Source organism: Oncorhynchus nerka, linkage group LG23 (genome assembly GCF_034236695.1).
Source record: "Oncorhynchus nerka isolate Pitt River linkage group LG23, Oner_Uvic_2.0, whole genome shotgun sequence".
Taxonomy (NCBI): domain Eukaryota; kingdom Metazoa; phylum Chordata; class Actinopteri; order Salmoniformes; family Salmonidae; genus Oncorhynchus; species Oncorhynchus nerka.
The window spans coordinates 34065290-34081382 of record NC_088418.1 but is presented as its reverse complement, the minus strand read 5'-3'; the positions used below and the strand labels follow the sequence as shown (position 1 = coordinate 34081382).

General features: G+C 44.0%; 1 protein-coding gene across 1 annotated transcript in view; it reads left to right on the top strand.

The window, feature by feature from the left end:
- The window catches only part of LOC115107209 (cadherin-23-like), a 578454-nt gene that overhangs the window by 281370 nt on the left and 280991 nt on the right, over positions 1-16093 (top strand). The window contains exon 12 of the mRNA XM_065008058.1: positions 10951-11100. Coding sequence (XP_064864130.1) covers positions 10951-11100 — 150 coding nt within the window. The remainder of the gene's footprint in view (positions 1-10950; positions 11101-16093) is intronic.

The window sequence follows — 16093 nt, the reverse complement described above, 5'->3', positions numbered from 1 at the left end:
GCTAGCTTCAAGCTAAGTGGATGGAAACGCTAGCCAGGAGTAGTTATGTGGGTTGCGGTTAGCTAGTTGTGAAGATCCAGATGAAAATGTTCCGTTTGCGGTGGGAATCCGGGGATAAAAATAATAGGTCCGTTATGTTCTGGTTAGAGTCGCGTTGTTCGAACTGGCAAGAGCTTTCCGAGCTAAAGGTTAGCTGATGACCGCTAGCAATGGTTTGCTGACTGATAGCTGGTAGTTAGCTGGCTAGCTTCAGTTGAGGGGTTCCAGATCCAAAGTAAATATAAATACTTTAGAAAAAAAAAGCAGATCCACGGTACATTGGGTGAGGTGGGTTGCAGGAGAGTATTTAGATGTTGAGGTTTAGCAAAATATTTTAAAAGGTATGCGAAGAAAAATATGTAAAAACGATATATACAATGGACACGACAGGACAAGACGTCTGACTGCTACGCCATCGGCGGTGAGGTGTTGCAGACTCTGGGGCCTTTCAGAACAGGTGTATATATACTGGTGTATATATACTGAGATCATGTGACATTTAGATTGCACACAGGTGGACTTTATTTAACTAATTATGTGACATCTGAAGGTACTTGGTTGCACCAGATCTTGTTTAGGGGCTTCATAGTAAAAGGGGTGAATACATATGCATGCACCACTTTCCCGTTTTTCATGTTTTATAATTTTTTTAAACAAGTATTGTATTTTATTTCACTTCACCAATTTGGACTATTTTGTGTATATTCATTACATGAAATCCAAATAAAAATCAATTACAGGTTGTAGTGCAACAAAATAGGAAAAACGCCAAGAGGGATGAATACTTTTTCAAGGCACTGCATAGAATAATGTAGTAATCAAGTGGCCACCATCTGCCTTGATGACATAAACACATCATATGCTGATGCTACTCTGCTCTTTATTTTACTCTCTTTATCTATGCTGATGCCTAATCACTTTCCCCTGCCTTCATATTCATACAGTATCTCCCTCAAATACCTCATACCCCAGCACATTGATTTAGTACTGGTACAACCTGTATAAAGCTCCATTCTTGTGTATTTTATTCCTCTTGTGATACTAGTTTAATTTGTATGATAATTTTTTAACTCTGCATCGTTGGGAAGGGCTCGTTAGCAACCATTTCATGGTAAAGTCTACACCCGTTTTATTCGGCGCATGTGACAAATAAGCTTTGATTGGATTTGACACACTCTTTCTAACTCCCAAACACACAGTCTTCTTACATACACACACATTTGCTCACTCACTCACGGCAGCCTGAAACTAGGAGCTCCATTCGACTCAACTACAATTTAATTTGCTTTGGAAGAGATGGGATAGAGCATCAAATTATAGCTAACAAGGAAAATCTATCACCTTGGGTTGAGATAAGCTGAAAGCTAGTCAACTCTGATTGATTCCAGCACCACAGCCGCCAGGATGGAATTTGACAGATAACTGCAAGTGAAGTGGAGAGAGAATGAGAAGGAGGGAGAGAAGGAGGAGGAGAGGGGGTATATGGGGTGGTAAAGAGGGAAGAAGGTAGGGGAAAAGTAGCATAACTAATGGAGTACAGGCAGGCGGTGAAGTGAATGATAAGGCAGACATACAGAACGAGAGGGGGAGGCTGAGAAAGATGCAAAGTGAGAGGTTGAGGGAAACAAATGAGGGATGAGGATAGCGGGAGAGAGAAAGAGAGAGGGTTAGACAGAGGGTTAGACAGTGAGAGGCAGAGGGAGACAGAGAGAAAGAGAGACAACGTGTCTAAGGGAGCGATAGTGGCATATTCAGCTGCCGGTTTGTTTATTCTTGCCGTGGAGTGTGTTTTGCTCCTGTCGGCATGGCGATGGCTAGGGACGGCAAAGAAAATCACCTCTATTCCATGGGAGCTCCTCATCAGTTGATGGGTAAATCTGGCAGATAAGAGGAGTGCCGCTATTAGCAGTCTCAAAACAGGTGTGTGTGTGTTTGCAGAGGTTGGCAGTGTCACATAAATGCTGCATACCTCAATCTATACAAGCAGTGCCCATGTGAAATCTCCACAATAGATGCTTTAAGGTCACAGGAGGTTGCTGAGGGGACCACGGCTTATAATAATGGCCGGAACTAAGCAAATGGAATGGCATCAAACACTTGAAAACCAAGTTTGATGTATTTGATACCATTCCACTGATTCCGCTCCAGCCATTACCACGAGTCCGTTCTCCCCAACTAAGGTGCCACCAACCTCATGTGGTTTAGGTTTATTGGATAAGCTATGTGGGCTCAGGGCAAACAGCCACATAGCTACAGTACATCAGTGAGATGGATTTAAACCTGATCTACAGTAGAGTGCATCAGAATGCAGCCCCCACTGGGCCATCTCATCAGCAACCCTTCATCAGCAAGCCGCGTGGTAGCAGAGAGGATAGTCTACGACTTGGGTGTCTGGAGTCTTTGACCATTGTTATGGCCTTCCTCTTACACATATGGAGGTCCAGGGTGGCAGGGAGATTGGCGCCAGTGATGTACTTGGCCGTACGCACTACCCTCTCTAGCGCCAATGCGGTCGGATGCCGAGCAGTTGCCGAGCAGTTGCCATACTAGGCGATGATGCAGCCAGCCAAGATTCAATCAATGGTGCAGCTGTAGAACTTTGAGGATTTAAAGGCCCACGCCAAATCTTTTCAGCCTCCTGATGGGGAAAAGGTGTTGTCGTACCCTTTTCACGACTGTATTGGTGAGTTCTCAATCAGCTCTACAACAGCCCAGATGAAGTGAATGGGTGCGTGTTCGACCCTCCGTTTCATGTAGTCCACGATAAACTCCTTTGTCTTGCCCACATTTTGGGAGAGGTTGTTGTCCTGGCATCAGACAGGCTTACCACTGTCATGTCGTTAGCAAACTTAATGATGGTGTTGGAGTCATGCGTGGCCATGCAATCATGGGTGAACAGGGAGTACAGAAGGGGACGGAGCATGCACCCCTGAGGGGCCCCCGTGTTGAGGGTAAGGGTGGAAGATGTGTTGTTGCCTACCCTCACCATCTGTGGGTGGCCCTATTGTGTTAAATGCTGAGCTGTAGTCAATGAAAAGCATTCTCACGAAGGTGTTCCTTTTGTCCAGGTGGGAAAGGGCAGTGTGCAGTGCAATAGAGATTGTGTCATCTGTGGATTTGTTGGAACAGTATGAGAGTTGTAGTGAGTCCAGGGTTTCAGGTATGATGGTGTTGAGCCATGATCAGCCTTTCAAGCATTTCATGGCTACAGATGTGAGTGCTATGGGTCAGTAGTCATTTAGACAGGTTACCTTGGCGTTCTGAGGCTCAGGGACTATGTGGTTTGCTTGAAACATATTGGTATTACAGATTGGGTGTCAAAGAGACATTGAAAAAGTAAATGAAGACACTTGTCAGCTGGTCAGTGCATGCTCTGAATTAGCATCCTGGTAATCCATCTGGCCTGCGGCATTGTGATTGTTAACCTGTTTAAAGGTCTTACTCACTTCACACCATTATCCCATAAACCCTAGACCCGCAATTTGCATACAGACCTACAGATATGTATGCAAATCCACAGATCTAACAGATCCACAGATGATTCAATCTCTATTGCATTCCACACTGCCCTTTACCACCTGGACAAAAGGAACACCTATGTGAGGATGCTATTAATAGACTACTGCTCAATGTTCAACACCATAGTGCCCTGAAAGCTCATCAATAAGCTAAGGACCCTGGGACTAAACACCTCCCTCTGCAACTGGATCCTGGACTTCCTGACGGACCGTCCCCAGGTGGTAAGGGTAGGTAACAACACATTCGCCATGCTGATGCTCATCACAGGGGCCCCTCGGGGGTACGTGCTCAGTCCTCTCCTGTACTCCCTGTTCACTCATGGCTGCATGGTCAGGCACAACACCATCATCAAGTTTGCCGAAGACACAACAGTGGTAGGCCTGACCACCAACAACGATGAGACAGCATATAGGGAGGAGGTCAGAGACCTGGCCGTGTGGTGCCAAGCCAATAACCTCTCTCTCAACGTGATCAAGACAAAGGAGAATTGTGGACTACAGGAAAAAGAGGACCGAGCACGCCCCCATTCTCATCGACAGGGCTGTAGGGGAGCAGTTTGAGAGCTTCAAGTTCCTTGGTGTCCAAATCATCAACAAACTAACATGGTCCCAGCACACCAGGACAGTCGCGAAAAGGGCACGACAAAACCTATTCCCCCTCAGGAGATGGAAAAGATTTGGCATGGGTCCTCAGATCCTCAAAAGGTTCTACAGCTGCACCATCGACTGGTTGCATCACTGCCTGGTATAGAGATAATGGGGGTCAAATTAGCAAGATGAATAAATAAATACAGTATTGGGATGAGGTAGTTGGATGGGCTATTTACAGATGGGCTATGTACAGGTGCAGTGATCTGTGAGCTGAATTCCACCGTCTTCATCCTGATCGCCCTGCACCTCGCCCTCCGGGTCGTCCCCGAGGCCGGTGTCGACGCGTGGCTCTACCTGGGGGGGGGGGGGGGGGTACTGTCACGACTTCTATCGAAGTCGTTGCCTCTCCTTGTTCGGGTGGTGCTCGGCGGTCGACGTCACCGGTCTTCTAGCCATCATCGATCCATTTTTTATTTTCCATTGGTTTTGTCTTGTCTTCCCACACACCTGTTTTCAATCCTATCCATTACCTGTTGTGTATTTAACTCTCTGTTTCCCCTCATGTCTTTGTCAGAGATTGTTTATCGTCAGTGTAGTGTTTATTTGTATAGGTGCGCAACGGGTCTTCGTACCCATATTTGTTTATATTCATTTTTCTTATTAGTGTTATGGAGCATGTTACTTGGACATTTATTAAAAGACCCCATTTTACACTCCGTTTGACTCTCCTGCGCCTGACTTCCCTGCCACCTATACACACGTCTCTGACAGTAAATATATATATTGATTGTAATTGTTCCCGAATGAGTGAGCGTTTATGTGCAAAGGATTAGCATTTCAATTGTTATAATTATTAACTCTGTAGTGACTTCTTAGTCGACCCCCACTTCCCTTTTGTCTAACAACCCGCCATGCTGGTTTAGACCACTAGGGCACATTCTCCTATCATTTCTTGTAACCATATTTACTTGTTTTGTTCACACATTTCTGTGAATTACTTAGTTAATAATAAATAAATGATTTAAGACAATTGATGTATGGATGACTCATAGTGAAGACTGGATTCGTGCAGATAACCAACAATTTATGACGTTTGGAATGAGACTAACGTGAGGTAAAATAAATAATTAATTAATCAGACTATTGATCAGATATGAAAATATCTGAAAGGTTATATTGGGAAATTCTAACTTTGTAATCTGAATATTTTCCTTGGTGCTGGGACTTCCTAGTTAATTACGGTTACATGATTAATCCGTTTTATCGCGTAATACTAATTACAGAGAATCTTTGATAAAAACGAAGTCTTCAATTTAATGATAGTAAAGACAAGACAATTAATAAGAAGGGGCTAGAAGTGTCTTATATAGGTGAGCTACCGAGTGGCTAGGACAGGATAGCCCCATGCTATTGTGGAGGACTTAATTATTCCTGCTGCCGTGTATATGTCTGGAACAATGCTGGGGGAAAAGGCTCCAAAAACTATACAGACAATGCCTTTATCAAACAACACTGTTTCACGACGCATCAGTGACATGGCAGGAGATGTTTTGAAACAATTACTAGTTTGCATGCAAGCCAGTAAATTATATGCGTTACAGCTGGATGAGTCAACAGATGTGGCGGGCACAGCTCCTGGTATGTCCGCTACGTTTATGAGTGGTCAATTAAGGAAGTCATCTTCTTCTGGAAACCAGGACAACAGGAGAGGATATTTTTAAAGTACTGGACAGCTTTGTGACATCAAATGGAATTTGGTGGTCAATATGTGTTGGTATCTGTACTGATTGCAGAAAAGCCATGACAGGGAGACATAGTGGATAGGTAACGCGCGTGCAAGCAGTTGCTCCCGATGCCACTTGGGTACACTGCAGCATCCACAAGAGGCTGTTGCTGCCAAGAAAATGCCTTACAGCTTGAAACACATTTTGGACACTACAGTGAAAATGGTCAACTTTGTTAAAGCAAGGCCCATGAACTCTTGTGTATTTTCTGCATTATGCAATGATATGGGCACTGACCAGGTAACACTTTTACAACATGCACTGGTTATCAAGGGGCAAAGTATTGACGTGTTTTTTTTTTATTGAAAGCCGAGCTTAAAGTTTTCTTTACTGACCATAATTATCACTTGTCTGACCGCTTGCGTGATGATGAGTTTCTCACACGACTGGCCTATCTGGATGATGTTTTTTCTTGTCTGAATGATCTGAATCTAGGATTACAGGGACTCTCTGCAACTATATTCAATGTGCGGGACAAAAATTGAGGCTATGATTAAGAAGTTTGGAGCTCTTCTGTCTGCATTAACAAGGACAACACACAGGTATTTTCATCATAGTATGATTTTTTTGTGTGCAAATGAACTCATGTTTATGGATAATGTTAAATGTGATATAGCAAAGCACCTGAGTGAGTTGGTTGCGCAATTACGCAGGTACTTTCCCGAAACTGGATTCGTTATCCCTTTGATACCCTGCCTCCAGTCCACTTACCGATATCTGAACAAGAGAGCCTCATCGAAAAAACTCACACTAATTCTTATGTTTAATAAATGTATTATGTAGTGTGTGTGTGGCAGGCTTACAATGATGGCAAAAAATACAATTTGAGAGTGCGATGACCCTGGTGCTGGAGGGGGTACGCAGCTGGATGTCAAATCAAAGTGTATTTGTCACGTGCGCCGAATACAACAGGTGTAGACCTTACAGTGAAAGGCTTAATTACAGGCTCTAACCAATGGTGCAAAAAAGGTATTAGGTGAACAGTAGGCAAGTAAAGCAATAAAACAACAGTAAAAAGACAGGCTATATACAGTATTGAGGCTATAAAAGTAGCGAGGCTACATTTCAGACACCGGTTAGTCAGGCTGATTGAGGTAGTATGTACATGAATGTATAGTGAAAGTGACTATGTATGTATGATAAACAGAGAGAGGCAGCAGCTTTAAAGAGGGGTAAAGCGGGGGGTTGGTACACAATGCAAATAGTCCGGGTAGCCATTTGAATACCTGTTCAGGAGTCTTATGGCTTTGGGTAAAAACTGTTGAGAAGCCTTTTTGTCCTAGACTCTCCGGTACCGCTTTCCTTGCGGTTGAAGAGAGAACAGTCTATGACTGGCGTGGCTGGGGTCTTTGACAACTTTTGGGGCCTTCCTCTGACACCGCCTGGTGTAGAGGTCCTGGATGGCAGGCAGCTTAGCCCTAGTGATGTACTGGGCCGTGCGAACTACCCTCTGCAGTGCTTTGCGGTCAGGGGCAGAGCAATTGCCGTACCAGGCAGTGATGCAACCATGCTCTCGATGTTGCAGCTGTAGAACCTTTTGAGGATCTCAGGACCCATGCCAAATCTTTTTAGCTTGCAGAGGGGGAATAGGCTTTGTTGTGCCCTCTTCGCGACTGTCTTGGTGTGTTTGGACCATTCTAGTTTGTTGTTGTTGTTGTGGACACCAAGGAACTTGAAGCTCTCAACCTGCTCCACTACAGCCTCGTCGATGAGAATGGGGGCGTGCTCGCTCCTCCATTTCCTGTAGTCCACAATCATCTCCTTAGTCTTGGATACGTTGAGGGATAGGTTGTTATTCTGGCACCACCCGGCCAGGTCTCTGACCTCCTCCCTATAGGTTGTCTCGTTGTTGTCGGTGATCAGGCCCACCACTGTTGTCGTCTGCAAATGTAATGATGGTGTTGGAGTCGTGCCTGGCCATGCAGTCGTGGGTGAACAGGGACTACAGGAGGGGACTGGGCACCCCTGGGGAGCTCCAGTTTTGAGGATAAGCGTGGCAGATGTGTTGCTACCTACCCTCACCACCTGGGGACGACCCGTTAGGAAGTCCAGGATCCAGATGCAGAGGGAGGTGTTTAGTCCCAGGATCCTTGGCTTAGTGATGAGCTTTGAGGGTACTATGGTGTTGAACGCTGAGCTGTAGTCAATTAAATAGCATTCTTACATAAGTGTTCCTTTTGTCCAGGTGGGAAAGGGCAGTGTGGAGTGCGATAGAGATTACATCATCTGTGGATCTGTTTGGGCGGGATGCAAATTGGAGTGGGTCTAGGGTTTCTGGGATAATGGTGTTCATGTGAGCCATTACCAACCTATCAAAGCACTTCATGGCTACAGACGTGAGTGCTACGGGTCTGTAGTCATTTAGGCAGGTTGCCTTTGTGTTATTGGGCACAGGGATTATGGTGGTCTGCTTGAAACATGTTGGTATTACAGACTCAATCAGGGACATGTTGAAAATGTCAGTGAAGACACCTGCCAGTTGGTCAGCACATGCCCGGAGCACACGTCCTTGTAATCTGTCTGTTCCCACAGCCTTGTGAATGTTGACCTGATTAAAGGTCTTACTCACGTCGGCTACGGAGAGCGTGATCACACAGTCGTCCGGAACAGCTGATGCTCTCATGCATGCCTCAGTGTTACTTGCTTTGAAGTGAGCATATAAGTGATTTAGATTGTCTGGTAGGCTCGTGTCACTGGGCAGCTCGTGGCTGTGCTTCCCTTTGTAGTCTGTAATAGTTTGCAAGCCCTGCAAAGATGAGCTTCGGAGCCGGTGCAGTATGATTCAATCTTAGCCCTGTATTGATGCTTTGCCTGTTTGATGGTTTGTCGCAGGGCATAGCAGCAGTTCTTGTAAGCTTCCGGGTTAGAGTCCCGCACCTTGAAAGCGGCAGCTCTACCCGTTAGCACAGTGCGAATGTTGCCTGTAATCCATGGCTTTTGGTTGGGTCACTGTGGTGACGACTTCCTCGATGCACTTATTGATAAAGCCAGTGACTGATGTGGTGTACTCCTCAATGCCTTCGGAAGAATATCGGAACATATGTGATAGCAAAATAGTCCTGTAGTTTAGCATCTGCTTCATCTGACCACTTTTTTGTCACTGGTGCTTCCTGCTTTAATTTTTGCTTGTAAGCAGGAATCAGGAGGATAGAGTTGTGGTCGGATTTACCAAATGGAGGGCGAGGGAGAGCTTTGTACGTGTCTCTGTGTATGAAGTACAGGTGATCTAGAAATGTTTCCCTCTGGTTGCACATTTAACATGTTGATAGAAATTTGGTAGAACTGATTTCAGTTTCCCTGCATTAAAGGTTGAATGTTTGAAGGGGTACGGCACTATAAAAAGTTTGGGAACCACTGCTGTAGGGAATAGGGTGCTATTTTGGGAAGTAGCCAGTGGCTCTCCTTCAGTCTGATGTTCAGGTCCAATTAGTGGGGTCCAATCTTCACTTATTCATCTTTCCATGGGTTTATTTTTTCTGTCCCTTGTTCATTTTCTTTTCTTCTTGTCTTTTTCCACAAAAAAAGAGAACACTCCTGGTTAAATGATTATAGAACTCTTATTTTCTCTCTGTGGATCAATCGTTCTCCCCGCTGTCATCACAAGCAAATGGATTCCTGAAGAAATAGAAAAAGGGGCCTTTATAATTGGCTGTGGGTGACGAGACACAGTTCATTACCGTGCCATGCGTTCACAGTGGTGTCTGGGGGTCTGTGCGTGTATTTGTGTGTGTTTGCTTGCATGCATGCGTGTGTGTGTGTGTGGAGACCACCAGTCTGGGGAAGTTAGAGCTGCTACTCTGAGATACTATCTAATCTCTGACCCTGCATCTCAAAGACACAGAGAAGAGAGAGAATATGATATATATTACACGTAGAGGTAGTGAGATATTGAGAGATGATAGAGGAGCAAAGTGACATGTAGAGATAATAAAAAAATAAATGCGCTTGGATGGAACCAATAAGAGGTGAATACATGCGTGTGACTGGCATCGAATGAGCGCTTCCAGAATAATTCAGAATAGAGTCAAATACATTTTCTCACTCACACACAATGAAGTTTTTTTCTTGTACATGCTAGTAGTATGTACACCAGAGGTGGGCAAAATAAGTCATATGTCGATTAACAGCGCCCACGGTGGATTTAGCAACAACAAGAAGAATTGTCACTGAATGTGCCGCTTAGTTCATAGAACCGCGGTTACGTGAGTAACCTTCGATGTACGCCATATCAGCGGTTTCTGGATCTAGCTTTTGATTGGTTGGAGTTATTAGCTCTTATTACCCCATTCCTGAAAGCTAAGACTCTCAGGAACACGCACGTGTCTTGTTTCGTCACGATGCTACGAAACACAATCGATACTTAGTGATCTTCCCTGATGTTTTCCTGAACTTTCTAATATATGTATGATGCATTTAATCCCTTTGTGATACAAAAATAACAATAATACACCTTTACAATATTTAAGTAATTTGACATATTTTGTTATTAGCCCCTTGAACATAAACTTGTTTGTAGTTTGTATCTAGAATTGTTAGAAAAGCCATAAAATGAAAACAATTCGAATTGGTCGATATTGCTATTATTGCCCACCCCTGGTGTACATGCTAGTAATGCTAGTCTGTAGGAGGACATATGCTGAATGTATGATACTGCACAGCATCTGCAACTTGACTGATTAAGGAGGATAGTCATTACTTTTTGCCACAGATGTTGTTGCCATAGTACTGTATTAATAATTTTATGATAGATTAATTCAGATGTTTAATTGCATGATCTGTGCTTTTGCACCAGGACTGCATACCTCTTTTCTTTACCAGGAACAGTTACCCTTTATCAACATTTCTGTTTTCACATTAGTGCAAATATAAGGGATTTAACAAAAGATCTCATTTCCATCCATAGTTTGTAATTCAGCCCCACATCTCATACCGCAGCTTTTCTTCTCATCCCTTTGAATCTTTACCCAATATCTAATTATCTTTTCCTTGTGACTCCATCCCTCCATCCTCTCCTCTAGGGAGTGAACAGTATGTTTCAGGTGTTCCTAACGGGGAACAACTCGGATCACTTCACCATTTCACCCACAGCGGTGCAGGGCCGTGCTGACATCAGGGTGAGGGTGGACGTGCCTCTGGACTACGAGAACATCCAAAGATACAGCTTCTCTGTAAGTTCACTCTGAACACACAAGCATGCTCGCACACAGACACGAATGCACACACGCACGCAAACTTGCTTACGGCATGTTTTTATCTCTGTTACAAACAAACTATCAGTAACATGTACTGTAACAAGCATGGCATCTACTGTATGGAGCACAGTAAGCAAAGACACTATGGGCGGGTGTCCCTGGAATCAGATTAAAGGGGTGTTTGCTACATACATTTTTTTACTTTTACACTAATGACTCAAATAACCATTTGAGTTGAGATTATTTGCAGGGATTCTTTGCTCTTTTAGTGATAATTAAAATGTAGCTATTTTTGTGCAACCATGAGAGTGGCCAGTTTATCGAATGTGTTGTGTTATGCCATTACATATTATACATTACCAGTGATAGTGTCTTGTGAAATGATCACTTAAGAGCCTTGTGCCAATTGAGAGTGGTTGACTTAATAAGTCAGTAATTCTCAATTATCTTTATAGCTGTAGCTTACTTCAACTTGTCAATTAACACAATAATATCTCTGGATGTATTTTATATATGTTTTTTACCCCTTTTTCGCCCAAATTTTGTGATAGCCAATTGGTAGTTGCAGTCTTGTCCCATCGCTGCAACTCCTGTACGGACTCGGGAGAGGTGAAGGTCGATAGCCATGCGTCCTCCATAACACGGCCCTGCCAAGCCACACTGCTTCTTGACACACTGCTCGCTTAATCCAGAAGCCAGCCGCACAAATGTGTCGGAGGAAACACCGTACAACTGACAACTGTGTCAGCGTGCATGCGCTCGCCACAGGAGTCGCAAGAGCGACAAAGACATCCTGGCCGGCAAAACCCGCACCTAACCCGGATGACGCTGGGCCAATTGTGCGAAGCCTCATGGGTCTCCCGGTCTTGGCCAATGGGGACACAGCCCGGGATCGAACCCGGGGCTGTAGTGAAGACTTAGTGCCTTAGACCGCTGGATTTTTAACTATATAATATGGCTGACCAGAACAAAAAACCCTGTATGGTTCTTCAATAGGTTCTACAGAGAACCTTTCAACGGTTCTTTATGAACCAACCATAAAGAACCATAAAAAGGTTCATATAAAGAACCATAACAAGGGTTCTATAAATATATATTTTTAAAGTTCTATGTTGTCCCAAAAAGGGTTGCAACCATAGTGTAATCCTTTTTTTGGTGCAATATAGCAACTCTTTTAAATGGTTCTTTATAGATTCTTAGGTTCTTTATAGCACCAATTAGAATCTTATGAGCATGGTTCTTTATTGAACCTTCAAAAAATAGTTCACTATAGCACATAAAGATTATGCTATGGTTACAAGCCTAAGATCCCCTATCTGGTACTTGTTAGAACCATCATTTTTTTTAGAGTGTAACCGGGTGGTAGCCGGCTAGTGATGGCTATTAAACAGTCTGATAGCCTTGAGATAAAAATAGCTTTTAATTCTCTCTGTACCAGCTTTGATGCATCTGTACTGACCTCACCTTCTGGATGGTAGCGGGGTGAACAGGCCGTAGCTCGGGTGGTTGATGTCCTTGATTATCTTTTTGGATTTCCTGTGACATCGGGTGCTGGAGGACAGTGTACCCCTGGTGATGCGTTGGGCAGACCGCACCACCCTCTGGAGAGCCCTGCGGTTGCAGGCGGTGCAGTTGCCATACCAGGCGGTGATGCAGCCCGACAGGATGCTCTCAATTGTGCATCTGTAAAGGTTTGTGAGGGTTTTAGGGGCCAAGCCGAATTTCTTCAGCCTCATGAGGTTGAAGAGGTGCTGTTCCGCCTTCTTCACCAGACTGTCTGTGTGGGTGAACCATTTCAGATTGTCAGTGATGTGTATGCCAAGGAACTTGAAGCTTTTCACCTTCTCCACTGCGGTCCTGTCAATGTGGATAAGGGCGTGCTCCCTCTGCTGTTTCCTGAAGTCCACGATCAGCGCCTTAATTTTGTTGACATTGAGGGAGAGGTTATTTACCTGGCATCACTCTGCCAGGGCCCTCACTTCCTCCCTGTAGACTGTTTCGTCATTGTTGGTAATCAGGCCTACTACTGTTGTGTTGTTTGCAAACTTGATGATTGAGTTGGAGGCATGCGTGGCCACGCTGTCATGGGTGAACAGGGAGTACAGGAGGGGGCTGAGCACACACCCTTGTGGCCCCCTGTGTTGAGGATCAGCGAAGTGGAGGTATTGTTTCCTAACACCTGGGGGCAGCCTGTCAGGAAGTCCAGGACCCAGTTGCACGGGGCGGGATCCAGACTCAGGGCCCCGAGCTTAATGATGAGCTTGGAGGGTACTATGGTGTTGAAGGCTGAGCTATAGTCAATGAACAGCATTCTTACATAGATATTCCTCTTGTCCAGATGGGATAAGGCAATGTGCAGTGCGATGGCGATTGCATCGTCTGTGGATCTATTGGGGAGGTATGCAAATTGAAGTGGGTCTATGACAGGAGTACTAGGGGATGATAGTAATTTAGTTCAGTTACCTTTGCTTTCTTGGGTACAGGAACAATGGTGGACATCTTGAAGCAAGTGGGGACAGCAGACTGGGATAGGGAGAGATTGAATATGTCCGTAAAACACTCCAGCCAGCTGGTATGCGCATGCTCTCAGGACGCGGCTAGGGATGCCGTATGGGCCGGCAGTCTTGCGAGGGTTAACACACTTTAACGTCTTACTCAAGCAAGCCACGGAGATGGCTTACCCTGCTACATACATCTCATGTCTGAGCCGTTGAATTGCAACTCCACTTTGTCTCTGTACTAACGTTTTGCCTGTTTGATTGCCTTACGGAGGGAATAACTACTACACTGTTTGAATTCAACCATATCCTCAGTAACCTTGCCATGGTTAAATGGGGTGGTTTGCACTTTCAGTTTTGCGCGAATACGGCCATCTATCCACAGTTTCTGGTTTGGGTTGGTTTTAATAGGTAAAGTGGGAACAACATCCCCTATACACTTCCTGGTGAACTCAGTCACCATGTCTGTGTATATGTCAATGTTATTCTCAGAGGCTACCCGGAACATATCGCAGTCTGCGTGATCAAAACAATCTTGAATAATGGATTCCGATTGGTCAGACCAGCGGTGAATAGACCTTAGCATGGGTACTTCCTGTTTGAGATGCCTATAGGAAGGGAGGAGCAAAATGGAGTCATGATCTGAATTGCAGAAGGGAGGGTGGGGGAGGGCCTTGTAGGTATCCTGGAAGGGGGAGTAACAGGGGTTGAGCGTTTTTTCAAAGTGAGTACTACAGTCAATGTGTTGATAGAACTTCTGTAGCGTTTTCCTCAAATTTGCTTTGTTAAAATGTTGCTCTTTATTCCAGCATTTTGGATTTGAGATCAAATATTTCATATGAAGCGATAGTACAGAATGTCATTTTATATTTGATGGTATTTTCATACATATCTGTTTAACTGTTTAGAAATTAAAGCACTTTGTGTATCTAGGCCCCCCTGTTGAAGTCATACTATAATTACAGTATTGTGAGAAATTCACTTAAAGTGTATAAAAATTGTCAAAAGTTTAGTATTTGGTCCCATATTCATAGCACGCAATGACTACATCAGTCTTGTGTCTCTACAAAGTTGTTGGATGCATTTGCAGTATCCTCTCTGCAAAAGGTTATACCTACAGTAGCACCAAAAAGTATTCCTCTATGGCAGTGGTCACCAACCAATCTCCAAGGCATTCTTAGTTGATCACCAAACATTTCCGAGCAATAAACCTTTCATTCCTATTTTTTAGATTAGTCTCGCGGCAGGCGCACCCGATTCAGCTGGCCTGCGCGTGTTCCCATTTTGAACCATTCCAAATGTTTTAATGTATAAATGCTGGCCATGTCTGCAGCAACGTAGCAGGTGTAAAATAAAGCTACAGCAAACCTGATACTGAAATTTCTGCACTTTTAAAACCATGACTATAAAGAGACTGTCAACGAATACAGCAAAGAGCTGCTGTTTAATAAGTTAGTGAGATGTTTAAGCTTACTCAGCATTGTCAAAACTTTCAACAATTTTATAAGCCATAAAATGTGTGTTCTCCCTACTTCCACACGCACTACAACCAGCACTGCAGCTGCAATGAGTGAGTAGGGAAGTGGATAGATAGGCTTTCAATTTCTCTGGTCATAGGAGTAACAACATTCATTTGTGCACTGGGCAGAAAAAAATGTGGTGGTACTCGAGTTTCGCTATCAGCTGAAAAACGGTGTTCCTTTTTGGTCAGTGTCAGTGGAGGAAAGAGAGAGCAGAGGGATGAGAGGCAGACCCTCAGTCTGCTGCCCTCCCCCTCCACTGAGACTGACCATCAGATGTAGGCTCTATAAGCCCAGCAAAAAATGTAAAAGTGATTTATTAAAATGTATGCTCACTCAGTAATACACAAGTAATACAACAACTGATCTATTACCAGTGTGATAGTATAGCCTACCTCAAATATTGGTCTGAGATCAATGTATTGGCAGGACAATTCAAGCAAAAATAATTATGGTATAATGTTTTGGGCCTACGGCCTACTGCACACAACTCATAACTACAGTACTGTTTTTAAATAGGTTAATGTTGCATAGGCTTGTGTTGTTAAGTCATGTAAAAAAATAAAACATTTAGATCTCGGCTTGTATTTTGACTCTAGTGATCTCGACTCAAAAACAGTTGGTGATCATGCCCTATGGGGACAAGCCGAAAAACTCTCTATGTTCTACTAAGCACCTTTTTTTCTGAGATTGCACTGAAGAATAAAAAGAAAGAAATGCAACCCTACTTGCATGCCTGATTTGGCCTGTATACTGTGAGTTTCAGGCCACTGTATTAGGGTAAAGCTAAACATAAGAGTAACTATAATGATAACATTTGCCTAAAACCTCACTTGGTGAAGGCCACATGACTGAAAATGAATGAATTCAACATCTATGTCCCGAACAAATACAGCCGTTTTATGGTAACTCTACAATTCACTCAAAGTCGAAAAGCAAGGAGCACTGGGA